This window comes from Lynx canadensis, chromosome E3, assembly GCF_007474595.2.
Source record: "Lynx canadensis isolate LIC74 chromosome E3, mLynCan4.pri.v2, whole genome shotgun sequence".
Lineage (NCBI taxonomy): Eukaryota > Metazoa > Chordata > Mammalia > Carnivora > Felidae > Lynx > Lynx canadensis.
The window spans coordinates 23,271,417-23,298,568 of record NC_044318.1 but is presented as its reverse complement, the minus strand read 5'-3'; the positions used below and the strand labels follow the sequence as shown (position 1 = coordinate 23,298,568).

The window sequence follows — 27,152 nt, the reverse complement described above, 5'->3', positions numbered from 1 at the left end:
GCTGAAGTGGCGGAACTGCGAGGTGTGGGGAGAGGGCGTCGGATCCAGGTGTGGAGAGGGGCGGTGTGAAGGCGTAAAGAGCGGCTCCGCCCCTCTCTGGCCCAGAAAGTGGTTCCGGTGATCCCTGGGAATCTTGGAGTACCGGATCTGGATCCGTGGGGCGGGGTCCTCGGAGGGGACTCAGCGCCCCCTCTTGGGAACCGGCGGTCTCGTCGCAGGGACCGTTGTTGGAGCCTGATTGGTTGCAGAGACAATTCCTAAACTCCTGGGCAGCCCAATCCCTTGGGGGAGGGGGACGGGAGGCCCCCCCCTCCAGCGCCCCCTCCCCCCCCCCCCCCCCCCGGCTTACTACTCCTGCATCCCCTATCATCGCAAGGCCCCTCCCCTAGTAGCCTATGTCCCTTGTTCGGGGTCATGGAGACATTTCGGCCACCACGGCGGCGCCTCTGTCTGAAGAAGGGGAAGTGACCTCTGGCCTCCAAGCTCTGGCCGTGGAGGATACCGGAGGCCCCTCTGCTTCGGCCAATAAAGCCGAAGAAGAGGGGGAAGGAGGCCGGGAGGAGACGGAGCATGAGGGGTCCGGGGCTGAGGAGGTGCAGGGAGAAGCCCCCAGTGCTGACGGGGAAGAGCAGGCCAAGGGAGAATCCGAAGACTGGTACGTGCCCTGCAGTGATGAGGAGGTGGAGCTGCCCGCGGATGGGCAGGCCTGGATGCCTCCCCCCTCCGAAATCCAGCGGCTCTATGAACTGCTGGCTGCCCACGGTACCCTGGAGCTTCGGGCTGAGATCCTGCCCCGCCGGCCACCGACACCTGAGGCCCAGAGTGAAGAGGAGAGATCCGATGAGGAGCCTGAGCCCAAAGAGGAGGAAGAGGAAAAGTGAGGGCACACCCTTACACCTTGTTCCTGGGGCTTGCTTCCTTTGATGCCCGGAGGAAATTGGGAGGGGAGGTGGGACCCTGGAGCATGGAAAGTGTTGGCACAGAAGGGGGGGGGGGGGAGACCGGCAGGGTGGGGTATTTGGGGAGACCACCCTCACCCTTCACCCTCTGTCCACCTCTCCCAGACCACACATGCCTACAGAATTTGACTTTGATGATGAGCCAATGACACCAAAGGACTCCCTGATTGACCGGAGACGCACCCCAGGTACAGACAAGGGGGGCGGGGGGGGGTGGTGAAGAGCCTCTACTCCCACTGACCTAAAAAGTGACTGCTTAAAAGAGGCCTATGCTTGGTGCCTTGGTTGCTACACAACTTGTAGCTGCAGGAATGAGCATTTCACCCAGTGGTGCCCTCCTTCCAGCTTGGATAGATACTTTATCTTCCTTTACAAAACTTTCACGAATAATTCTATAATGGTCCCCATTCCTTTTATCTTTGTCTCCCTAAAAGTTCAGGTCTTTCTGGTAATTCATTATTATCTAGATCCTCATCCCTCTACTACCTCGTACATCTCCTAATCTGACCCAATTTAACACCCCATGTGCCTTCCTAGAATTTACCCTTAGAGCCATTCTTGATTTCTCTTTCTCTTACCCCAACATTGAAGCCAGCAGCAAGTTCTGTTAGCTCTCTACCTCCATGTTTCCAAGTTCATCTGCTACTCTCCGCCTCCAATACCACACCCACATCCAAGCCATTATTTCTCTTGCCTGGATATTTGCAGTGGCTCCTAACTGGTCTCCCTGCTTCCATTCTCAGCAACTAGAACGATCCTATTAAAATATAAATCACGTCACTACTCTGTTTAAAATTCTCCAAAGGATTCCATCACTGGAGGAAAGAGCATGTCAAGAGAGAATCCATACACTGCAACTCCCCTCCCCTGCCCCCCCCCCACCCCCAACTCTGCCACTCCCTGGGTCACCAAGGCTTCCAAGGACATTTCCATTTAAACTAAGAGATCCAAGCCACTCCTCATGACTTTGGCCTGTGAGTCGATTCTTTGAGCACATCTTTCCGTCTCCTCCCCCAGCTTTCTATACTCTTCTTTGAGCAGGCCTCCCTGCTCCTGCCTGGGGCCTTTGTACTTGTCCTTCCCCTGCCTGGATACCCTTCCCTGGTCTGCACATTACTGGCCCCTTCTCGTGGTTCAGACCTTCACTGCTTACCCCGTCTGAGGCCGAGCCCTAAACCTCAGAACCTCCATGACAGAGGTCTGGAATTCTCTATGTTTAATGAGCTCCGCAAGTAATTAATTAACATCCGGACAGGTCTGGTGCACACTGTTTCCCATCCACATTTCTTACCTTACTTTTCTCTAGGGAGCTCAGCCCGGAGCCAGAAACGGGAGGCTCGCCTGGACAAGGTCCTCTCAGACATGAAGCGGCACAAAAAGCTGGAGGAACAGATCCTTCGCACTGGCAGGGACCTCTTCAGCCTGGACTCCGAGGACCCCAGCCCCACCAGCCCCCCACTCCGGTCCTCAGGGAGTACTCTCTTCCCCCGGCAGCGGAAATACTGACTGCTGCTCCTTCCGCCACCTTTAGGATGCAGGGTGTACACGTCCTGGGACCTGGGCCCTCCTTCCCTGACCCAGGGCACTGGGGAAGAGGACAGAGACTCCCAAGCTCCCAACACCGCACCTTGCCAGAAGGAGGACACGTGTGTATTTACGTTTTCTGGTGAACATCTCTTTGGAGAACCTGGGTTGACTTTTCTGAATCTAAAATAAAAAACCACAAAGTTATCTTCTCTTAGGGGCTGGGCTGCAGCAGGAGCCCAAACAGTTGTGGGGTGGCAGAAACATATTCAGCCAGATTGGGAAATGAAAGTCACGTGGGGCAGAGGTGAACTCAGCACCTGCCCCTCTGACCCTTCCCGGTCTCATTCCAGCACTGCCAGCTGGCTCTGAGGTGGGACCTCAGCGAGAGAGCCAAGAGGCTGCAGTGCCTTCAGCTGCAGTAGAAGCCGCCCAGAGGAGGAAGAGAGAACCAGCTGCGAGGGCCCTTTAAATGGCCAGGCCCCACCCCTGAGTGCCTGCCCTGCCGAGAAGTGATCCCTAGGGCTGGGCCTGGGAGTTTCCCCCTCTGAGGGGTCTGGGGCAGGCAGCACTCCTTCTGGGTGTACTTCGTACAGGTCCCAAAGCCCCCAAACAGTTGGTGGGACCTTGTGTCCCTTAAGGCTTGCCTAGCCCCGTCCTGCCTTCTAAGGCCTTGCTTCTGCCGGGGCAGGTAAGACATCTCTGAACCGGAGGAGGAAGAAGGTGGGTAGAGGCTTGGCCGTGGGAGGTTTTGCTTTCCTTGCTGGATTTTTTTTTTTTTTTTGTCTTTTGAAGTAAACGTAGATCAACTTGTTATCTTGCCAACACTCCTCCACCCCCCAAATCGAAGGCCTCTTGACTTCAGGCTCCCATATCAGAAGTTAGGGCAGAGGCAAGTTGGGTCCATCCGCTCTCTCTCCTGGGTCCCTGGGTCCCTGCTGTAGGCCTCTGCCTCTTCCTCCTAAGGACTTCGGCTCTGGCCTGTCCTCTCTGAGCTTTTAGAATGTGATTCCCGCCCCCCACACACTGAGATCCTTCATCTATGCCAAATGTTGAGGATTTCCCATAGCCTCACTTAAGGCTATGCTGACCGTGATCCTAGCAGGCCATTTGGGAGGTGGTTAGCAAAGCGATCTCAAGGTAGGCTTGACTTGTAGAAGGCTTGGGGGTTGCTGAGCAAGGCTCTCTCATTTTCTCTTTTGTGGGGGGGGGGGGGGGGGAAGGGTGGGGGCTGAAATCAAGAAACAGGAAACTCATTTGGACCCGCCAGCCTGTGATTATGGGGATCTTAGAGCTGGCTCTCAGGAGTGAAGTATGGGGGTGGGGGATGGTAACTGAGGCAGATGTCCCCTGTGTTGTCTGTTTCCCGCCTGGGTGGTCCCCTGGGTTGTGAGGGGGGGAAAGCTGGCTGTTACATGGGGTGCAGTCAGGGGGCTCCCTAGAAACTTCTGCCTGTTTCTGCCCTTGGCAAACAGGGCACCCAGCCTGACCCAGGGTGAAGCTTTCTGGGTGAGGCAGCTCTCTGGAGCAGCCACCCTGAGTGGATGGCCCAGGGACAGCCTGAGGGCTGCAAGGTGACTCTGGCCTCCTTGTTGGATGGAGGAGTTCCCAACCCCCCTCCCCTTGCAGAAATTGCTCGGCTGTGAAGTGCCATTGACCCTGTCTCCCAGAGAATAATCTGCCCCACCCGGGTCCTAAGTTCTTGTTCTCTGCTTCCTGGTTTGGGAGCTCTGCAGCAGCGATCCCAGGCTGAGTTCTGGCTCTGTCCTTTGATCATTGCGTGATCCTGAGTGATGTTGCTAACTAATCTAGGTTCTTGTGAGGATTAAATGAATGAATTAAAGGTCCTTAACACAATGCCTGGCACAGTTTAAGTTCCTAATAAGCGGGAGCTGTTGTTTGGGGGACTCTTGCCAAAGACACACATTCTAGAGTCTCCTGGAAACTTTGGTGCGGTGGGGCTGGATGAGGCCTGGGAATCAGCATGAACAGGAGCAACACTCTCAGCTGGTTCCTGTGATGGAGCAAGTTTAGAAAACATTGATCTAGATCAGGGGTTCTGAAGCCTGGTTCCTGGGTCACTTCTCAACTGGACAACCTTCATCTTCACTGAGTGGCATTAATTGGCAGCATCCAGGAAGTAGGGTGAAGATAGGGCGAGGAGCATCCTGAGCTGGCAGAACTGTTCTGTCCCCAGTGAGGCCACCAAGCTGCTCCTCCTCCCACAAGGTAGTTGAGCTGGAGCTCAGAGAACACTTTCCTAGGAAGAAAAGTTCCCAAAAAGCTGCTCTTAAACCTGATTGGTGGGAGACAAATTCTTGAATTTCCACTCTAGTCCCCCTATAGTAGGAAATAATCTCCCTAAACTGGGAAGCTGGTAAATAAACAGCCTCTGAGCAGTCCCTGAGTAATGTGACTCTTGCATTCTCCAAAGACTAGAATGTTTACACGGGGAAACGGCAACGATGAGCCCCTGTGTATGTTGAGCGTCCTGTACATTTCCCTAAACCTGAGCTTGATAGGGAGGATGGTGGCAGGCTGAGTCACCGACTTGCCCTCCAGCTTCAGGTCTGCTTGGGGGCTCCTTGGACCTGCCATGGACCGGGCTGAACGAAATGCCCTGCCCTTGAGCAGTCTGTAATCTGAGCTCATTTTATTCTCCCTCCTCCCAGCCACCCTCTGAGCTCCTGTGCCCTAGAGCCATCCTGTAGTCACTAATCTCTTTAGGCCCTGGTAATAGTCCTTCCTTTCCATTTCTCGGTCTAGGAGACTAAGGCTCAGAGCTAGCAAGTGGCCCCAGATTGACAGAGCTCAATCTTTGCTGTGTATCAGGGTCAGTGGGAGAGATTCTAAATCTAGCCATGCCTGCACCCCACCTCAGGCCACTGAGGTCAGAATCCCCAGAGATCAGTGCTTTTCGAAGACCTCCAGGTGACTCTCAAGTACAGCCAGGACTGAGAGTGGCTGCTTGAGGCCGGAGTTGCTGGTACTCTAATATGTGCCCAAATCACGAGGGATCTGGTTAAAATGCCGGCTGATTCAGCAGCTCTTGAGTGGGGCCTGAGAAGCCCCCTTACTAACAAGCTTCAGGTGATGCCGATGTCGCTCACTACAGACCAGTACACCATAAAGCTGGTCACTCAGACATCTGTTTGAATCACTGTGCCAGGCGCTCACAGTTGACCCTGAAGATCTGACAGGTAGTGACCAGAGCGGCTCATTGAGTTTTGCTGTAGTGTAAGTTTCCTTTTTGTAAGTTTCCTTTGGAGCCAAGACACTGGTCTATAGCTGCGTCTTAACTAGCGGATGAAGCAGCTTCTGCCTACAGGTTTTGTTCTCTGCCCTTCCACCCACTACCCGCCCCCCTTCTTCGTGGGTGTGGTGCAGTGTCTGAGACTTTGGGCAACAGCTGACGGATTCCTGCAGGAAGCTCATGACATCTGGGGGAAGTGTGATCAGACCAAGCTGGGCATGTATGCAGAGAGCAGACTAGGGGGCAGATCCTGGAAGCAGGCCCCGAAGGGGAGGGGATGAGTGGATTTGGAGTGCCGGGGCCAGCCCCAAGGTCTAGGCAGGACCTTCCAAAGGCCAACATCATCCTTAACCATTGTTTTTTGAGGGGCTTTATTGGAAAGACGTTGTTCTGACTATCCATGTCATCTGGTACACCCCAAAAGTGTAAATCTGGGACTTGTCACGAACGAGCTGCCTGAGTCAAGTGGTTTCCCTGGCTCCCTGGAGAGGTCATACGTGGAGGCTTCTTTTTACAGATAGCAAGAGGATAAGAGCAAAGTCTGTTCTGGGGTGGACGGCAGGGGGTCTAGGTGGAAGGCACAGCTTTAGGGTATGGTAGTGGGCAGTCAGGGGGGATAAGACAGGGTCCCAGTACTGAAACAAGGGCTTGGCTTTGGAACGAGGCAGAAGCCCAGCCAGATCAGCTATAAGGATGATTCTCAGCTGAGTCACTGAGCTGGGTGAGGCTCTCAGCCCCCCTGACTGGGCCCAGCTGGGATGACAGATGGTGGAGAGGCCTCAGCCATAGGGAGTGGGGGATTGTCCAAAAAGGAGTCATTGGAGGCTGTTCCTGGGGCCTGCTTCCCAGCCCTTGCATGGCCTTCTAGAGTTCAGATCTTCCCTAGGGGGTGCCTCACGGAGCCCTGTCCACACCTCCGCTTATAGCCCTAGCCCTTCCTCTCCCCCATCTGGCTTCCTGGCCAGACTTCTACCCTGAAGAGAACCTGGCAAAGGCTTCACGTAGCCTTCAGATGCCCCTTCTTTGCTGCCATTCTAGCCCCACAGCTGGGGCGACGCAAGACTTGCCAGCTTTCTGACCACTCAGCAAGGGGGGTTAAGGCCGGGTGGGTTAGGGGGTCTCTGGTGCTAGGCCACATCCCCTAACTGATTAAGGGAGCTGGGCCTCAGGCTATTCCTGCCTCAGTAATAAGTAACATAGTGCTTCTGAAGAGTCGGGCTCTGTTCCAAGTACTTTACGATTACCTCAGTCCTCATAACTCGGGTAGATGCCCTATCCGTTCACAGTGTACAGGCCGGGAAACGGGTATAGGGAGGGCAATGGACTCGTCTGAAGTTAACCCATCCAGTAAGGGATGCAGGTACTTCCGGCTCCTGGGGGCTCTTCGGGGGGCTTCTTCAGGAAGCCACTTGGGAAGCACAGCAGAGACTGGGCAGTAGGGAGGAAGGAAAGAGAAGGTCAAGATAAGAGTGGGGAGGAGAACAGATCAAGGAAAGCAGAAAGGCAGCCCCTGTATTTTCAAACACTGCCTGAAAACAACAGAAGAGGGAGCCCTGACGTTAGAAAAGCCACTCCTACAAGTCCCGGGGAGTTAACTTCACATAAATCAGAGCAACAAAAAAGTATCGAGGTCAAATCCCATACAAAGTTGCAAGATAGAGAGCAGAACATTCTTTTGATGTAGAAAGTGTACCAGGAAGACAGGTGAAAACTGTAACCTTTCAAAATGAGGTAAGATGTTAAGGAAACAGTACAAGGCAGGGAATCCGAACCGTAAGACCGGGCAGTCTGGCTGAATCTGTGCCCCTAACCACTGTCCCATGGCTGCCACCAGAGAAGGACAGGACCAAGCATTCCATGGGGATTCTCATCCCACTGATTTGCTGCGTGGCCTCTAATGATCCATAGTCCCTACCTGGGACTCAGCTACTTGGAGGTACACTGTAATGTGGGACCGACCAACCTTATTTGGCCACCTTGATGGAAATTTAATGTTTAGTTCCTCAGTTCCCCTGGTCACATTGCAAGTATTCAGTAGCTGCCTGTGACCAGTCCAAAGAATCCAGATTTAGAATATGTCCATCATTACAGAAGGTTCCACTAGATGATGCTGAGTTAGAGACTTAAGCAGGAGCCAGGCAGGTGACGTGGAGTGCAGCAGCCTAGGTAGAAGACAACAGGGACAGCACGTGGGGATTGTGGTAAGCGCACGATTGGCGGGGAGGGGGCAGGCGGGCGTGGGCGGTGGGGGGTGTCACATCTATAGGCAGCAGCTGTGACTTGACTCTAGCCAGTTTTGCTCGGTGGATGTAGGGTGTAGCTCCCAATTCTTCAAGAGAAGCAGGAATCAGGAGGTTGTGGAAACTCACAATTGCTAAGCAAAAAAATAAAATTTTACAGAGTGTGTAGCTTAAGTAGAATTCTTGTGCCTTTCCCTGGCTTCTGCAATTTTGGGGCTTCAGCCTGTTTCTCCTGCGCTAAGCCACTCCATCCTCGCTTCCGCTTCTCAGGTTAGAAGTTAGTTGAATGGTGGGGCAGATGAAGTGTCCCTCCTTTTCTGCTGGTGGCTTCAAAATGGCCTGACCAAAGTCTCAGAGGGCAGGGCTTTGAGTTGTCTAATAAACTTGGTTCCCTCTGTGTGACCCCAAGGGATGTATCGTCCAAAGTCCAAGGCCTGCTGGAGGCAGGGACGGGGGTTCAGGCAGGAGGCATGACCTTCCTGAACCACCCAGGATTCAGAAGCAGGTAGGATGGGGGTGGGTGAGAGATGCACTTGTTCATTCCCTTTCCCTTCCCACCCACCCCTACCTGCAAACACAGGAAACCAAGAATGACCACAGACCAGAGAGAACTGGGGAGAAAAGGACTGATTTGGTTGGGGTTTCCAACCCAGCTGACTCTATGGGAGCACCAGTTCCGCCAGGGATCCCTCCCTTGAGAGGCGGCCCGTGTCTGAACAGTTCATCCCAGATTGCTTAAAATGTGTGTGGGGGGCATGGGTGCAAAGATAGTGTAAATATTCTTAGGCTGCGGGCTACCATTGCAATACAGCTGGGTCCTGGGATCCCCTGAAATAAACAAGCCCGTGTCTGGAGGAGCCAGGGAGCCACCCAGCCACTGCTCCTGCTCTGCTGGTGAAGGCCACCTCCGGCACCTCCAGAGTCTTCATCTAAAGCCCCTTCCGGTGCTGCAGGCAGCTTGGGGAGGGAAAGGAATAGGCAGAGAACAACCTGGGCTTCCGCGGTTAATTGTGTCAAGCAGGTCTTGGCAGGGATGAGGTCTGGATGGGCTGTGTGCCCTGGGTGGGGAGAACAGAGGAAGCGGCCGGCGTGGGGCTCAAAAGGGTGAAATAATCCGAGCTGGAGGAGGACAGGCCCACTCCCCCATCTCCAGCCAGTCCTCCGGCTCGTGCTGGCCCCGTGCCGGCCCCCTGTGCTCATCTTGTTGGATCTTCTCCCCACCTGTCTGTCCCCCTGCTGCCCTGGGCTCAGGAGTCACCATGGCAACCGAAGAGTCCATCATCCGCATCCCCCCATACCACTACATCCACGTGCTGGACCAGAACAGCAACGTGTCCCGTGTGGAGGTCGGGCCAAAGACTTACATCCGGCAGGACAATGAGAGGTTGGTGTTGGGACTGTGCCGTGGGGTGCCTGTTAGTCTGGCTGGCGTGACCGTCCATCTCCTTCCTGTTCCCAGGCAGGATTGACCCTGGGTTGGGTGACGCTTTCTCTCCCCTTCACTGTCCCCTTCAGAAATGAGAACACGGTCGGTCCCCCAGGTCCTCACCCTGCTTCTCACCCTCCTACAGGGTCCTGTTTGCCCCCATGCGCATGGTGACTGTCCCCCCACGCCACTACTGTACAGTGGCCAACCCGGTGTCCCGGGATCCCCAGGGCTTGGTGCTGTTCGACGTCACAGGGCAAGTACGGCTCCGCCACGCTGACCTAGAGATCCGGCTGGCCCAGGACCCCTTCCCCCTGTACCCAGGGGAGGTGCTGGAAAAGGTACCTGGCTTGCTTCCTCTATAATCATTCTGCCTGTTCCGCCGCCTTGTCCTAGGGCTCTGCGCTGCCTTCTGAAGGGAAAACAAACTGGGGCTGTGGGAGGGGGTGGGGACAACATTTGCAGGTTCTCCCCAAGGACAGAATTACTGCTTCCTTCCTTCCTCCTCGCATGCCCACAGCAGACCCGCCCCTCCTTTGAGAGCTGTCAGCCCATCTCCCCTCCTGACCTTCCAGGCTCTGGAGCCTGCTAGAAGCTCCCGACCACTCTGGTGCTAAACAATTATGCCGAGTGTGAGCATTTCATCCACTCAAACGGTGCCAGTCTGCTGGGCAGTGACCGCAATGGTGGACGAGATGAGTTTGGGCTCGGGGACTGGTGACTGTTCCTCAGGAAGGCATCACAGGCCTGCGCTTGTGGCCTGGCCCTCGTTTACGTGGCCCTCAGGCCCTGGCCTGAAAATCCCCCATACCCAGGTCCTACCTCGGATCAGCTCAGTCCCTCTCTGGGTGGGGAGTGGTTGGGGGGGCGGGGGGGGGGGGGCAGTGTTGAAAGCTCCCTAGGTTCCCCAGCCCACAGCAGCTCATTCTCTCAAACCCCACATCCTCCAGGCCAGGAGGACAGGGCCTCTCCCTCTTTGGAGCCCAATGTCATGGAGCCGTTCCTTTTCCACCCTCTCTGCCCACACCTCTTCCCTTCCGGTCTCCACTGAGAAGGTGCCTGCCTCAGGCCTCCCTCCTCCTCCCCTTCTGACTCATGGGAGCCTCACTAATGTCCTTGTGATGACCTTGTCAATGACTTGGCCTTCTTGACCTCAACTCTTCTGTTCTGCTGCAGCCCCTCCTGATGCCAGTCCACTCCGGGACCTGGTTATTCTCCCACCTCCCCCACCTTGGAAACTCAAGCCCAGCCTCCTCAGTTGTCATGACCCCACAGGGCTTTTCTTTTTAAAAGTTTTTTTTTTTTTCAACGTTTATTTATTTTTGGGACAGAGAGAGACAGAGCATGAATGGGGGAGGGGCAGAGAGAGAGGGAGACAGAATTGGAAACAGGCTCCAGGCTCTGAGCCATCAGCCCAGAGCCTGACGCGGGGCTCGAACTCATGGACCGTGAGATCGTGACCTGGCTGAAGTCGGACGCTTAACCGACTGCGCCACCCAGGCGCCCCCCCTCAGGGCTTTTCATTCCGTCTTCTGTCCCTCAGATTCTCTTCCTGGTCTCTTTCCTACACCAACTGGAGGTTGTCATCTTAACAGTCTCTTATGTGCAGGACCTGTGGCCAAAGCCGGTCCTGGATTGCTGTGACCCCGACCTGTCCTTCCTGTCCTCATACCCAGGAGGGGCTTCCTGGCCATGGGGACAGATCCACAAAGATGACAGTATTACAAGTAACTGATGGGTCAAGTGGCTCATTTCCAGACCAGCTCTGTTCAGTGGTTCTCTTCCTTCCTAACCAGCTTTCTCTCCACTTTTTTTCTGCATGCCTCTAAATATTTATCATTTTCCACTCCCTTCCTATTTTCTATCCTATTTTTAATAGCATTTTATTTTATTTTATTTTATTTTATTTTATTTTATTTTATTTTATTTTTTTTAATGTTTATTTCTGAGAGAGGGAAAGACAGAGTGCAAGCTGGGCAGGGGCAGAGAGAGAGAGGGAGACACAGAATCCGAAGCAGGCTCCAGGCTCCGAGCTGTCTGCACAGAGCCCGACGCGGGGCTCAAACTCACGAACTGTGAGATCATGACCTGAGCCGAAGTCAGACGCTCAACCGACTGAGCCACCCAGGTGCCCCAACATTTTATTTTATTTTAATTTTTTTAATGTTGAGAGCGCCTGCGTGCGCACGAGTTGGGGAGGAGCGGAGACAGAAAGGGAAAGAGGATCCGAAGCCAGCTCTGTGCTGACAGCCCAATGTGGGGCTTGAACTCACGAACGGCGAGATCCTGACCTGAGCCAAAGTTAGACACTCAACCAATTGCGCCACCGAGGTGCCCCTTTAAGAAGCCCTTTAAAGTTTATTTATTTTGAGAGAGAGCACATATGAGTGGGGGAGGGGTGGAGAGCGAGGGAGAGAGGGAATCCCAAGCAGGCTCCACGATGTCAGCCCTGAGCCCGACTCAGGGCTCGGCTCAAACCCACGAACCATGAGATCATGACCTGAGCCGAAATCAAGAGTAAGATGCTTAACTGACTGAGCCACCTGGGTGTCCCACTCACTCTTAACTTCGCCACATACTTAGAAGTCCAGGCCATCTGGTAGGATCTGGGTCTGCATCCCCTTCCCTTATTTTATATCTGTGCTCATCTCCTTTCTACCTGTTGGGGCCTCCATCAGGTGGCCCCGGGAACCTGGCTTATCCTTCTGTGTCTCTTTTTAATTTTATTTTATTTTAATCCCAGTGTAATTAACCTACAGTATTAGGCTTGGGTGAGCCATACAATGCCATATGCTTACTCAGTGCTCATCAGGATAAGTGTACTCTTTACCCCCTTCACCTAGTTCACCCATCCCCCTCCACCTCCCCTCTGGTAACAGAGTTTGTTTGTCCTCTGTAGTTAAGAGTCTGTTTCTTGGTTTGTCTATTTTCCCCTTTATTCGCTTGTTTCCTAAATTCCACATATGAGTGAAATCATACGGTATGTCTTTCTCTAACTTACTTCGCTTCCCATTATGCTCTCCAGCTCCATCCATGTTGTTGCAAATGGCGAGATTTCATTATTGTTATGGCTGTGTAATATTCCATTGTATGTATATACCACATCTTCTTTATCCTTTCTTCTGTTGATGGACGCTTGGGCTTCCGCAATTTGGCTATTGTAAATAACGCTGCAATACACAAAGGGGTGCATATATCCTTTCGAATTAGTGTTTTCACATTCTTTGGGTAAATACCCCATAGGGTGATGACTGGATCGTAGGGTAGATCTATTTTGAATTTTTTGCGAAACCTCCATACTGGTTTCCACGGTGGCTGCACCAGTTTGCATTCCCACCAACAGTACGCAAGGATTCCTTTTTTTCTCCACACCCTCGCCAACTCTTATTGTTTCATGTGTTTTTGATTTGGGCCATTCTGACAGGTGTGAGGGGATATCTTCTTGTGGTTTTGATTTGCATTTCCCTGATAATGAGTCCTGTTGAGCATCTTTTCATGTATCTTTTGGCCATCTGGATGTCTTTGGGGAAGTGTCTATTCATGTCTTCTGTCCGTTTTAATTTAGATTATTTTTTGATGTTGAGTTGTGTAAGTTCTTTATATATTTTGGATACTCTAACCCTTTATGGATATGTCTTCTCCCATTCTGTAGGTTGTCTTAGTTTTGTCGGTTATTTCCTTGGCTGTGCAGAAGCTTTTTATTTTGATGTAGTCCCAATAGGTTGTTCTTGCTTTCTCTCTCTTGGTCAGGAGACCATACCTAGAAACATGTTGCTATGGTCAATGTCAGAGACATTACCGTCTGTGCTCTTTTCTAGGATTTTTATGGTTTCGGGTCTCACATTCAGGTCCTTAATCCATTTTCAGTTAATTTTTGGGTATGGTGTAAGAAAGCGGTACCGTTGCTTGCTTTTTTTTTTTTTTTTTTTTTTTTTTTTTTTTTTTTTTTTGCATATAACTGTCCAGTTTTCCCAGCACCATTTGTTGAAAAGACTTTTTCCCATTGCATTCTCTTGCCTCCTTTACCAAAGATTAATTGACCATATAATTGTAGCTTTCTATTCTGTTCCATTGATCTATGTTTATTTTTGCCCCAGGACCATATTGTCATGATCACTACAGCTTTGTAATAGAACTTGAAATCTGGAATAGTGCTACCTCCAGCTTTGTTTTTCTTTTTCAAGATGGCTTTGGTTATTCTGGGTCTTTTGTGGTTCCATACAGATTTTGGGATTGTTCTAGTTCTCTGAAAAATGCTGTTGGTATTTTGATAGGGATTTCATGAAATCTGTAGATTGCTTTGGGCAGTATGGACGTTTTAACAATATTCTTCTAATCCATGAGCGTAAAATGTCTTTCCATTTGTGTCTCCTTTAATTTCTTTCATCAATGCCTTATAGTTTCAGGGTACAGGTCTTTCACCTCCTTGGGTAAGTTTATATACTTCTATCTTTTTTATTTATTTATTTTGAGAGAGGGAGAGAGAGAATCCCAAGCAGGTGCTGCGTCATCAGCGTGGAACCCGATGGGGGGCTCGAAGTCCTGAACGTGAATGAGGTCATGACCTGAGCCGAAGTCCAACACTTAACCTGTAACCCCACCTGGAGCTTCTCTTTCCTCTCTGTCTTTAATTTCCCACTACTGCTGCCTTTCTCTTGGCCAATAAATATGCTCTGTCTCTTCCATCCTTCTCTACCCTTAAAGGCTTACTTGCAGAAGCTTTCATTCTAAAGAATACATCCAGAAGGCTGTAAGGTCCTTCGTGACTTCTGCCCCCCAATCTCTACTCGCCATTCGCCAGAGCCCTCTACTGTCATCCATTCAGGGTCTGTGCTTCCAGATATGTTTATGCATTAACATCAGTATGTGTAAAAAAAAAAAAAAATCATATCAACTATAGCCTATTTGCATAAAGCTATCACATTGTCACTTGCCAGTGTATTTTGAATGAGCTTCTGCATATTGTTATATAAGTCTCATTTGTTCTATGTAATTCCAGATGATGCTAAAAGCTCAGCCATTTTCCTGTTGAGTATCATTCGTGGTGTTTCCGATTTATAAGGAAAAACAGTGTTGCGACGAGTATCCTTGTCTGTGTGTCCTTGTTCATGTTCCTGTTTGCTGTTTGTGTGTGTGTGTGTGTTTAAAAACATTTTTTCAAGATTTTTTTTAATTAAAAATTTTTTTTAATGTTTATTCATTCTTGAGAGACAGAGTGTGAGTGGGGGAGGAGCAGAGAAAGAGAGGGAGACACAGAATCTAAAGCAGGCCCTGGGCTCTGAGCTGTCAGCACAGAGCCCGATGTGGGGCTCGAACCCAGGAGCCGTGAGATCATGACCTGAGCCAAAGTCGGACGCTTAACCGGCTATCAGGGCCTCTCAAGATTTTATTTTTAGGGGCGCCTGAGTGGCTCAGTCAGTTAAGCCTCCAACTTCGGCTCAGGTCATGATCTCACAGTTTCTGAGTTCGAGAGCCCGGAGCCTGCTTTGAATTCTGTCTCCTTCTCTCTCTGCCCCTCCCCACTTGTGCTCTTTCTCTCAAAAATAAATAAATAAATGTAAAAAAAAAACAAAAAAACAAAAAAAAGAAAGAAAGATTTTAAGTAATCTCTGCACCCAACCTGGGGCTTGAACTTACAACCCTGAGATCGAGTTCCATGTTCTACCAACTTAAGCCAACCAGGCACGTATAGTGTTTCCTGTTCTTTAAGAGTAGAAACTATTAAGAATTGCTGGGTCCCAGGATACGCACGTGAAATTTTTTTACATTTATTTATTTTTGAGAGACCACAAGTGGGGGAGGGGCAGAGAGAGAAGGAGACACAGAATCCGAAGCAGCCTCCAGGCTCTGAGCTGTCAGCACAGAGCCCGACGCGGGGCTCGAACCCACAAACCGCGGGATCATGACCTGAGCCGAAGTCGGATGCTCAACCGACTCAGCCACCCAGGCGCCCCTGAAATTTAAATTTAAAAGTAGGAACTTTTATGAGGGCCCTATATATAAATCCAGTTTCTAGCTATTTACTGCTGCTGCTTTCCTTTCATACTTACCCTTTGATAACTGCTTGACGTCCTCTGCCCCATTTCCTCACAAGCCCCTACATCTGGCCCCTGCCCCCGCCCCCCACCTCCACTGAACTCGCTTTCACAAAGCTCCAAGGCCTCTCAACTCCTAATTCCTAACCTGGGTGGACATTCTGTGTCTCACGGGTCTTCTTAGCCACAACCATTGTTGACCTGCCCTGTTATTAAAACTTGTCTTTTTGGAGTGGCTCCCTTGGTTGAGTGTCTGATATTTTATTTTGGCTCAGCTCACGATCTCATGGTTCATTAGTTCAAGCCCCGCACTGGGCTCTGTGCTAAGGGCGTGGATCCTGCTTGAGATTCTCTGTCTCCGTCTCTCTCTGCCCCTCCCTTGCTCACTCTCTCTCTCTCTCTCTCAAAATAAACACTTAAAAAAAAAAAAAAACTTGTCTTTTTTTCCCCTCCACCCGGCCCCCCGCTAAAACTTATCTTCCTGTTTTACTCTGTGGATATCTCTTTCCATCTTCTTCGATGTCTCCCTCTCCTCTCCTGCCCTCTGCCTTCAGATTCTGTCCTGAACCTCCTGTGAGCCCTCTCATGCTCTCGTGGCCTTGACCACTTCGTCTACGTTAGACATCCACCCCTGTACCGTCGCTGGGAGCTGCCAACCTGTGAGCCCCTAGCTGCCTGTGGGAGGCTCTCTCCTGGATGTCCCACTGCCACTTCCTACTGGACATCCAAACCCGACACTTTCCCTTCCCCCCAAATCTGCTCTCCTCCCGCATTCCCCATCTTATGTGGCGATACTACTGGGTACCTAGTCACCTGAGCTGGAAGCCTGCAGTGGTGTGGAGGACAGACAGGAAGGAGACCAGGGTGGCCGCCAGGAGACAGATTAGGAAGATCTTTCCATTATCCAGGCAAGAGATGGTGACTTAGGTGAGGGGAATGGCAGCGATAAAGGCAGATGTAGCTTTCAGCGGAACAGGGAGAAAATGATGATAGAGTAGATGTGGGAGGTGAAAAACCCCCACGCTCCTTCCAGAAATCTGACTTTCTCCTCTTCCTGCACCTTTCTATCAAAAGCCAGCTCTTCCTTTGAGCCCCTGCTCAAATGCCACTCCCAGAGGGCTTTTCCTGATGTGCCCTAGGTTTCTGCAACCTCTGTCCCTTGACACTGTCCACGGTGTGCTTGGAGACAGGGGTCTGTATCTGTCTTATCACCTGCTGGACACTTCCAATCCAGGAAGATGGGTGTGTGTGTGTGTGTGTGTGTGTGTGTGTGTGTGGCCGGCCCCTACCACAATCAGCCAGGTGCTGTGCCCATTGAAGATGCACAAGGAAGGGCTCGCCTGCCTCCAACCCAGTGTGTGGTCAGCGGGGAGAGAGTAGAGCTGCTCGACCTTTCCGCGCTGGGTCACTCTGGTCAGCGAAAGGAGCGGCAGGCAGCTAAGCTTCACTAAAGACTGAGGTTCAAGTCCGGATCCCGTTCATCACTAGTTGTGTGACCTTGGGCATATCTCTTCCAGCCTCTCTGAGCCTCTTTCTCTCCTTTCCTGCCTCCCTCAGATCAAAGACCAAGTGAAGTTCTACTCTTAGAAACCTTTCTACAAACTTCTAAAAGGTTTGGATGCTTGTTGCCAGGTCCCCCTTCCTGATGAAAAGAGACGTGATGGCTGGAGCACGGTGGCCATCTTGTGACCATGAGGCGACCCTGATGACAAAGCCACGTGCCAAAGCATGCCTGTTACAGCCGTCCAGGCTTCCCACTTCCTTACTTTCTGCACTTCCCCGGGGCATACTAGGCCTTGAGGTGTGTCCCAGTTTCCCAGCCTAGGTTTCTAATTCAGAACCGCTTCTAAGCACTTCCTACAGAGGATCGCGTGTTCTTGGCTCATTGGTAGTGGCTTCCTCTTGCTCGGTCAGCTGTTTTAGTTCTTCAGGTCAGATGGCTTTGGGACTACCCCTACCTTGTACATTCCACTTGGCGGCTTTTGGGGGGACCTATAAAGATGGGTGCTGCGGACTCTGACCTCCAAGGTATTGGGCGTGACTCCTGGAGTCACAGTACTTACTGGATGTCCCATGACCTCCCTTCTTCCCTTGTCAGGACATCACTCCACTGCAGGTGGTTATGCCCAACACTGCCCTCCATCTTAAGGCGTTGCTGGATTTTGAGGATAAGAATGGAGAGAAGGTGGTGGCAGGAGATGAGTGGCTATTTGAAGGACCTGGTAAGTTCCTTCCATTGGCCGGAGCCCGGGTCAGAGGCTCCTGGCCTTTCCACTATAGCTCTGATACCTGCTCACCTCCAGCCTCTTCTCCCCTCCCCAGGCACATATATCCCCCAGAAGGAGGTGGAGGTCCTGGAGATTATCCAGGCCACAGTCATCAGGCAGAACCAGGCCCTGCGGCTGAGGGCCCGCAAGGAGTGCTGGGACCGGGACGGCAAGGAGAGGGTGACAGGTGGGGTCGATAAGGGGTGCTGATGGGGGCGGACAGGCCGTGCTCTGCCCGCAGGGTTGGGGATGGCCACTAGCAGCCTGGGAGGAAGTACTTCCCTGGGATCTCTCTTATGAGCTTTTGGGGGCTGCCCACTGCTGCTTTCCCTAACCCCCCCTGTGCGGGCTCTCCCCTGACCCTGTTGTCATGTTGACATGGCTTCTCCCTCCCCCCAACCCCCACCCTTCACCCGACCCAGGGGAAGAATGGCTGGTGCGTTCCGTGGGGGCATATCTCCCGGGAGTGTTTGAGGAGGTTCTGGATTTGGTGGACGCCGTGATCCTCACAGAAAAGGTCTGTGCTCTGGGGGGTTAAGGGACCCAGGGGTAGGGATCACTCTGAGTGGCAGAGAATAGTGGCAGAAGACATGAACGTGAAAGAGAAGCAATATTTCTAAGGCCACTAAAAGAAAACTGCAGAGGTCAGATACCTGAGGGGTATCCTGAGTCCTCTGAGAGGGTTAAAATGCCCTCCTGGGTTGGTGGAGACTGGCGGTCAGGCCTGGGAGCACTTAGTGGCCAGTGGGGCTCCCAGGTCCCCTGAGGAACTTGGAGATCGGTTTCCCCAAACGCCCCGACCTCTTGTCCTACAGACGGCCCTGCACCTCCGGGCTCGGCAGAACTTCCGAGACTTGAGAGGAGTGACCCGTCGCACGGGGGAGGAGTGGCTGGTGACCGTTCAGGACACGGAGGCCCATGTTCCAGATGTCTACGAGGAGGTGCTGGGGGTCGTGCCCATCACCACCTTGGGCCCCCGCAACTACTGTGTGATTCTCGACCCAGTGGGACCGGATGGCAAGAACCAGCTGGGGCAGAAGCGTGTGGTCAAGGTGAGTGCCTCCATTTCACCTGGAGCTCTGCTCTGGGAGGGCGAATGCCCTTGACTGGAGGCCCTCGGACCTCTTCCTTCCCTCCTCCCACCCCAGGTACATGTTCTAGAAGCACCAAGCTTGTTCTGGCTCCCTCTGTGTCCTTGCACGTCTAGTTCTGTCTTTTGAGACAGAGTCCCCCTGATCTCCCTGGTGGCCCCCAACCTCAGTTTCCACACAGTTTCTTCTGGGAGCACCTCCCGGGTCCCATCCGTGCCTGCTGTTCTGGAAACCTTGTCATCTTGCATAAAACAAACCTCTTGGTTTATGCTTCTCCCCACCCCACCTCACCCCTCTCTTAACTATACATGGGACTATCAGGGATCGACACACTTTTCTGTAAAGGGCCAGATCGTAGATACTTTGGGCTTTGGGAGCACATTCCACTGTACTGGTGGAGCAAAAGCATAGACAGCTTGTAAATGAACGAGTGCCTCTGTGTTCCTGTAACATTTTACTTCCCGAAATAGCCCAAATGTCTAGCAGTGGGTGAACAGATCACAAATTGAGGCATATCCACACAATGGAATATCCTTCAGCTATAAAAGGAAATAAGCATGTACGGATGCTCGTGTGCTAATGATCAGCATTCAGGGCGCCTGGGTGGCTCAGTCGGCTGAGCGTCCGACTTCAGTTCAGGTCGTGATCTCACAGCTCGTGACTTTGAGCCCCACATCGGGCTCTGTGCTGACAGCTCAGAGCCTGGAGCCTGCTTCGGATTCTGTGTCTCCCTCTCTCTGCCCCTCCCTCACTCACGTTCTGTCTCTCTCTCTCTCAAAAACAAATAAACATAAAAAAAACTACATTAGTATTTCAGCTAGTACTTGGAATTGTTTAATTCCATTTATTTTTACTTTTTAAAATGTAGTTTTGGGGGGGAGGGGCAGAGAGAGAGGAGAGAGAGAGGATCCCAAGCAGCCTCCACGCTTAGTGCGGAGCCCGCTGTGGGGCTTGATCCCATGACCTTGAGATCACGACCTGAGCTGAAATCAAGAACTGGATACTCAACTGACTGCGGCAGCCACGCACCCCTGTGTGGTTCCGTTTATACAAAATGTCCCAAATGGGTAAATCCGTAGTGATAGAAAATAGATTAGTGGTTAGAGGGGGCAGGGATGGACAGAGAGGAACCACTAATGAGTTTTTCAGGGTGATGAAAACCCTGGGATTAGATCCTAGAGATGACCGGACAAGTCTGTGGATATGCCAAAACAACTGAATTGTAGACTTTAACCGGAAAAATTGTATGGTATATAGATTATATCTCAAATAGGTTGTTAAAAAAAAAAAATAGTGGCCAGATTTGGCCCAGAAACTGAGTTTGCCAATGTCCAGACGACACCATCCCAAGAAAACAACGCATGGGAGAAATGAGCAACAAGAGGGTCATTCTTATTTTTTTTTAAGCTTTTTTTTTTTTTTTTAATGTTTAGTTTTGAAAAAGAGAGAGAGACGGGGGTGGTGAGGAGGGAGGGAGAGAGAGAATCCCAAGCAGGCTCCACACTGTCAGCACAGAGCCAGATGCGGGGCTCAAAACTCCCAGACCATGAGATCACGACCTGCCCTGAAATCAAGAGTTGGACACTTACGAGGTACTTGGGTGGCTCAGTCAGTTGGGCATCTGATTGTAGCTCAGGTCATGATCTCGCAGTTTGTGAGTTCGAGCCCCGCGTCGGGCTCTGTGCTGACAGCTCGGAGCCTGGAGCCCGCTTGGGATTCTGTGTCTCCCTCTCTCTCTGCCCCTCCCCCACTCATGCTCTGTCTCTCCCAAAAATGAATTAAAAAAAAAAAAAGGGCGTTGGACGCTTTAGCGACTGAGCCACCCAGGCCCTCCAAGAGGTTTATTCTTTTTTTTTTTTTTAATTTTTTTTTCCAACGTTTTTTATTTATTTTTGGGACAGAGAGAGACAGAGCATGAACGGGGGAGGGGCAGAGAGAGGGAGACACAGAATCGGAAACAGGCTCCAGGCTCCGAGCCATCAGCCCAGAGCCCGACTCGGGGCTCGAACTCACGGACCGCGAGATCGTGACCTGGCTGAAGTCGGACGCTTAACCGACTGCGCCACCCAGGCGCCCCTCCAAGAGGTTTATTCTTAACGGTTGAGCTTGTGAGGGTCCAGGTCCTGACGGTTTACAGGATTTATCAAGGGCGGTTTGACCGGACGAGACCTGTGGGCATTTGTCGAGAGCCTCATGGTCCCGATAATGCTTCGCTGTATTACAGTGGGAACGTCAGGAGGGTCTTTTGGGGTTCCTGTCCTCATCACAAGCCTGTGGCCACAGGAACCAAAAGAGGCGCTATCAGAGGCAGTCACGACTCCGGGTGGCAACCGCTTCTAACCCCATGTCTTTCCGCTAGGGCGAGAAGTCTTTTTTCCTCCAGCCTGGAGAGAGGCTGGAGCGAGGCATCCAGGATATATATGTGCTGTCAGAGCAGCAGGGGCTGCTGCTGAGGGCCCTGCAACCCCTGGAGGAGGGAGAAGAGGAGGAGAAGGTCTCCCACCAGGCTGGGGACAACTGGCTCATCCGCGGGCCCCTGGAGTACGTGCCCTCTGCCAAGGTAGAGGTGGTGGAAGAACGTCAGGCCATCCCTCTGGACGAGAATGAGGGCATCTACGTGCAGGATGTCAAGACTGGAAGGGTAACAGCTGAGGGATGGGCACCCTTACTGTTGTGCGGCCACGGTGGTGGCCTGCTCGGGGCTGACGGGGACAGGTGCGTGGTGGAGATGGGGGAGGAGACTTCGACAGCCTTGGTGGTGGCATCCGAGCAGGCCGGCATTCTGTGGAGTATCTGCCTTCCCTTTGTCGTAAATAGCGAAGTGCAAACTTGAGAAGCTCCCCAGGGAGAACATGAGCCAGGTTTAAGGACGGGGACTCTGTCTCCACTGCAGAACTGGCCCCAGCATAAAGATCTAACTGGGGAGTGGCCTGGGAACAGCAAGAACCGAATTCCTCCCCCATCCCCTTATCCAGGTGGAATTTTTCCTCTTTGCCAACTGCCCCCCCCCCCGCCCCAATCTGAAGCCTTGACCTTGGTCTGACCTAGGACCACATCTCCAACCTCTTTCTCTAAGACGCCAACCTGAAAGTAGAGCTCAGAATCCTAGGAAGTGTTAGCGAATGTTACCTAGGTCCTAGGATTGATGGCATCTGTCCCTCCGATGCCCTCCAAGCTGCCCCCAGAAGGAAAGTTCCAGAAGAAATCCTCTGAAGCCCTTACCACGTGCCAAGTTCTCAGCACTAGACATCTGAGATGTCATTCATTCCTCAACCCTGTGCGGATGAGGAACCAAAGCAGGGGTGCGCCCAAGACGACGGAGCTAGCCCCCGGTGCATCTGAATACAGCCTCGTTCCAGAGACCATGTTTGGCCACACCGCCACGCTACCCTACCCCCCCCCCTCCACCGGGCTGCTGGCTGGGTCCTTCCCCCTTCCCTTCCCGGGTGACGTCCCTCCCCGTTCTCTCTCAAGGTACGAGCTGTGATTGGAAGCACCTACATGCTGACCCAGGACGAAGTCCTGTGGGAGAAAGAGCTACCTCCTGGGGTGGAGGATCTGCTGAACAAGGGGCAGGACCCGCTGGCAGACAGGGGTGTGAAGGAGATGCCCAAGACCCCCCAGCCCTCCCCTCTCCGGAACAAGACCCGCGTGGTCAGCTACCGGGTCCCTCACAACGCTGCCGTGCAGGTGTATGACTACAGAGAGAAGAGAGCTCGGTGAGGGGCCATGGGGGGGGAGCAGTTGGGGAGGCTACTGGGGGGGAGGCAGGAAGGGCCACCGGGGGGGCGAGGGGGACGAGGCGGGAGGGGTTCTCCGTGTGTCTGACTCCCGGCTCCCTCTGCAGTGTGGTCTTTGGGCCCGAGCTGGTGTCCCTGGGTCCCGAGGAGCAGTTCACCGTGTTGTCCCTCTCGGCCGGGAGGCCCAAGCGTCCCCACGCCCGCCGCGCTCTCTGCCTGCTGCTCGGGCCTGACTTCTTCACAGACGTCATCACCATCGAAACAGCAGACCATGCCAGGCTGCAGCTGCAGCTCGCCTACAACTGGTGAGGGGTGGGGAGGGCTCGGCTGGGGTGCTGGCACGGCCCGGGGTGGGGGAGCCAGGAGGAAGAGCCCTGGGTCCCGCAGCGCTGGGCTCGCGTTCAGCCAACCACATAACTGCAAGGTCATGAAAATGTCGGTTGGACACACCCAGTGCGAGTGGGCAGATGTCCCCAAGCACAGGCTCTGGGGCTCGCTGCCTGGGTCCCGGCCTTGCCGTTTGCTAGCTGTGGACCTAGGCCAGTGACTCGGTGCCCTCCTCCATTTCCCAATCTGTAAAATGAGAGTGACAACCGTCAGCCTCACGGGGCGGTCGAAGGGATGCGGTGAGAATTGGAACAGTGCCCTGTACGTAGTTAGAGCTCAGATGGCAGCGACCGGAGTCGGGGGAGGGGAGTCCCATACGGTCGCTGTGCCCCACCACACCCACCTCTGGGCGGAGTGGCCAGGACCCAGACAGGGGCAGACGGGGCGCTGACCTCTCTGGGGCGGGGCGGGGTGGGGGCACTGCAGCATGGTCGCTAAGAGCATAGACCCTGGAGCCACGCTGCCTGAGTTCACCTTTCTGGCTTGCCACATATGATGTGACTTTGGGCCTGTCACTTAACCTCTCTGGGCCTCTCTTTCCTCATCTGTAAAAGGGGCTAGTGCTCATCCCCACCTCCTAGGGTGGCTGGGAGAATAAGATGGCATCTCACCTGGGCCCATGGTGGGTAGCAATTCTCGTTCTCTGTCGTGGGAGACCCTGGCCAGTGACGGGGGGGGGGGGGGGTCGGAGTCCTTTTCAAAGACGAGAGTTGCCGTTTCCTGGAGGAAGATGGCTTCCCTGTTCTGGGCCTCTCTGTTCACAGGCACTTTGAGCTGAGGGACCGGAAGGACCCACAGGAGACAGCCAAGCTCTTCTCAGTGCCTGACTTCGTGGGTGACGCCTGCAAGGCCATCGCGTCCCGGGTGCGGGGGGCCGTGGCCTCCGTCACCTTCGATGACTTCCACAAGAATTCTGCCCGCATTATTCGCACTGCTGTCTTTGGCTTTGAGACCCCGGAAACCAAGGGGCTCGACGGCAGGGCTCTGCTCCAGCCCCGGGACCGGGCCGTCTTCCCCCAAAACGGGTTGGTGGTCAGCAGCGTGGACGTGCAGTCGGTGGAGCCCGTGGACCAGAGGACCCGGGACGCCTTACAGCGCAGCGTCCAACTGGCCATTGAGATCACCACCAACTCCCAGGAGGCAGCTGCCAAGTGAGTGAGGCCTGGGGGCAGGGCTTCCCCACTGCCCACAGTGCCCACTGCGGGCCAGACCTCTCCAGAGTCCTCACCTCGGCCCACTGCCACGACCTGGGTAACAAGGTGCCCTTCCCCCGGCCCCGCCTACGGTCGGCCTGCGTTCACCCTTAGCAGATGGCATGGCCCACTTAAGAGTACGACTAGGACAGGGCGCCCGGGTGGCTCAGCTGGTTAAGCGCCTGACTTCGGCTCAGGGCATGACCTCGCGGTCTGTGAGTTCGAGCCCCGCGTCGGACTCTGTGCTGACAGCTCGGAGCCTGGAGCCTGCTTTGGATTCCGTGTCTCCTCTCTCTGCCCCTTCCTGACTTCTCTCTCTCTCTCTCTCTCTCTCTCTCTCTCTCAAAAAAAAAAAAGTATGACTAGGTGCCATCCCCCCCCTGTGGCTTCTCACCTTGCTTGTGCCAGAACGCAAACTTGTTCCGTGGTCCTCCCAGGCACCGGGGATCCAGGCCTACCTCCCCCACCTCACCTTCCAGCCTCTCCCAGGCTCACGTGCTCCAATCCCACCAGCTCCTTTCTGCCCCTCAGATGCACAGCCGGGCTCCCCGCTTCGGGCCCTCTGCGCTGGCTGTTCCCTCCGGCCAGAATGTTCTTCGCCTAGAGCGCTTCAGCCGGCCTCCTCCTCGGGCCTCAGCCCGAAGCTCGCCTCCTCGCAGAGCCCAGTTCTTTCTGCCCCAACCGAGGCAGCACCCGCTCTGCTTGGTGTCCCATCACCCACTTGCAGGGAACTTGTCATTGTCCGAAATCAACCACGTCCCTTTGTTTCTCCCCACTGGAGGGTGGGCTGTGTGGAAGCGGGGGCCTCGGGTCACCAGTCCGTCCCTTCCCCTGCGCCTGCAATCGTGCCAGGCTGTCAGCGCGCACGCCGTTCTTCCGTTGGCACGTTGAGTGCTTCCCGCGGGCACCCCCAGCAGACTGGCGGTCCCTGCCCTTGGAGAGCTGGCTCGCATCTTGGAAGATGGCCGGCATCTTCCCAGTCCCCTCTCCCGTCCAGGCACGAGGCTCAGAGACTTGAGCAAGAAGCCCGCGGCCGGCTTGAGAGGCAGAAGATCTTGGACCAATCCGAAGCTGAAAAGGCTCGCCGCGAACTCTTGGAGCTGGAGGCTCTGAGGTGGGTTGAGAACCAGAGGAAAAGAGGGCCCGGTCTTGGAAAGCAGCTGGTGGAGGGACCGAGACGAGTGTGACTTCTGCTGCGCAGAAGTGAGGGTGGAGGAGGGCAGGGCTGGGCTTCCTCCTGGCGTCCCCTGACCCCCGCCGCCCCTCCAGCACTGCCGTGGAGAGCACGGGGACCGCCAAGGCGGAGGCCGAGTCCCGCGCTGAGGCCCTGCGCATCGAGGGAGAAGGCTCCGTGCTACAGGCCAAGTTGAAAGCCGAGGCCTTGGCCATTGAGACGGTGAGTGGGGGCGATGCCTGTGGAAGGGTGCGGCCCCGGGGGTCTGGAAGAGGCCCCATCACTGCAGCCCTGGAGAGGAGTGGGAGACCAGGTGTCCCGATGCAAAGCCCTATTTAAATACTCCGTGGTTTATAAAGTCCTTTGCCCTGTGTCTATTCGCTTAACCACCTTTCCCCTCGGGGCATGATGACCTCTGTCTTCTGTGTAATGTGCACTCGCACGTTGGCCGGCTTTGTGCAAAGTGCTGCACGTGTCTTACACACACGGTCTTATTTAATGCCTGAAGTCCCATTCAGGCGGCAGGTACTGTCTCCATTTTACAGATGGCAGAACCAAGGCTTGGATTGAGGACTCCCGGCTACAAGGCAGCCTGGCCAGGAGTCACCCCGAATTGACTATCCGTTTACAGTTCCATCCCTTTGCCTCTGTTCCCTCTGGCTTGCTGGGACAGTTCCCAGGGGCCACACAATCCTGCGTTCTCTCCCCCCACCCCCTTCCAGGAGGCTGAGCTCCAACGGGTACGGAAAGTGCGAGAACTAGAATTGGTCTATGCCCGGGCCCAGCTGGAGCTGGAGGTGAGCAAGGCCCAGCAGCTGGCGGAGGTGGAGGTGAAGAAGTTCAAGCAGATGACAGAGGCCCTGGGCCCCAGCACCATCAGGGACCTTGCTGTGGCTGGGCCAGAGATGCAGGTCAGAGTGGGGAGGGGGCTGGTGTGCGTGTGCGTGTGTGTGTGTGTGTGTGTGTATGTGTGTGTTGGGACCATATTTGAAACCAAGAAGGCAGAGCTGGGGCAGACGTATCTGGAAAGATGATGCTGGGGGCAGAGAGGAGAGGAGGTGGAACTGTCCCCGTGTCCCGGCCTGTAGCACTTGTGCACGGTGGCCTCTGTCAGGCACTGTGCTAGCTTCGGCAGGGAGCTGCAGCCCCTGGGGCGGATGGTCATCAAGTGGAACCCCAGTCCGTGGCAAGTGCTTTGAAGGAAGTCGAGCCAGGGATGCTGGCTGGTTTAGGGAGAGTCCCTCGGAGGAGGGGATACTTGAGGCCGATGTAGAGTTGACGGGAGCTTCCTGGGAGAGGCTCCATGTGCAAAGACACAAGGACAACAGAACTCAGTGCGTTTAAGGAACAGAAAGGACTGAATGGCCGCGACCGAGGGTGGAACGGTGAGCTTCTGGAAGCAGCTACAGTGGGGCCGGGTCTTTCAGGCCTTCTAAGCCCCGGTGAAGCCTTCAGTCTCCCCGATACACCTCGCTTATTGTCCCCGACTAATCCTAGGAGGATGGCTCGGGTGACAGCTGCAGAGTCCCATAAGTGTGGGTGGTGGCCAAGGAGACAAGAAAAGGAACAGGGGCCTGACTCTTCCCTCTTGCTCCTCAAGGTGAAACTGCTCCAGAGCCTGGGCCTGAAATCAACGCTCATCACCGATGGTTCCACCCCCATCAACCTCTTCAACACAGCCTTGGGTCTCCTGGGGCTGGGGTCGGAGGCCCAGCCCCCAACCAAAAAGGCAGCCGGCATGCCCAGCCCCCAAGGGGGCTTGCTTCTCCGGTCCCCTCCTGCCCCTCAGTCTCTTGGAGATAACCATGTTGTCCCTTAGCGCCGTGCTGCAACCGACAAATTAAACATTTCTGGGCATTCTAA

At 53.9% G+C, this 27,152-nt stretch overlaps 2 protein-coding genes across 3 annotated transcripts; both read left to right on the top strand.

Moving 5' to 3' along the window:
• The first annotated feature begins 19 nt into the window (after nucleotides 1–19).
• PAGR1 (PAXIP1 associated glutamate rich protein 1) lies at nucleotides 20–4,340 on the top strand. Its single transcript, XM_030301094.1, has 3 exons — nucleotides 20–877; nucleotides 1,065–1,147; nucleotides 2,266–4,340. The coding sequence occupies exons 1-3, from the start codon at nucleotides 396–398 to the stop codon at nucleotides 2,463–2,465; spliced, it is 765 nt and encodes a 254-aa protein (XP_030156954.1). The 5' UTR covers nucleotides 20–395; the 3' UTR covers nucleotides 2,466–4,340.
• LOC115504247 (major vault protein) lies at nucleotides 3,017–27,152 on the top strand. 2 transcript variants are annotated; one of them, XM_030301084.2, is made up of 15 exons: nucleotides 3,017–3,174; nucleotides 9,228–9,360; nucleotides 9,548–9,743; nucleotides 17,536–17,659; nucleotides 17,760–17,891; nucleotides 18,127–18,221; nucleotides 18,520–18,756; nucleotides 21,155–21,436; nucleotides 22,270–22,514; nucleotides 22,643–22,840; nucleotides 23,687–24,073; nucleotides 25,113–25,229; nucleotides 25,385–25,511; nucleotides 26,012–26,200; nucleotides 26,890–27,152. In XM_030301084.2, the coding sequence occupies exons 2-15, from the start codon at nucleotides 9,236–9,238 to the stop codon at nucleotides 27,106–27,108; spliced, it is 2,673 nt and encodes an 890-aa protein (XP_030156944.1). In that variant the 5' UTR covers nucleotides 3,017–3,174; nucleotides 9,228–9,235; the 3' UTR covers nucleotides 27,109–27,152. The 2 variants fall into 2 exon arrangements, with proteins under 2 accessions (XP_030156944.1, XP_030156943.1); XM_030301083.2 differs by having other exon boundaries at nucleotides 3,017–3,206.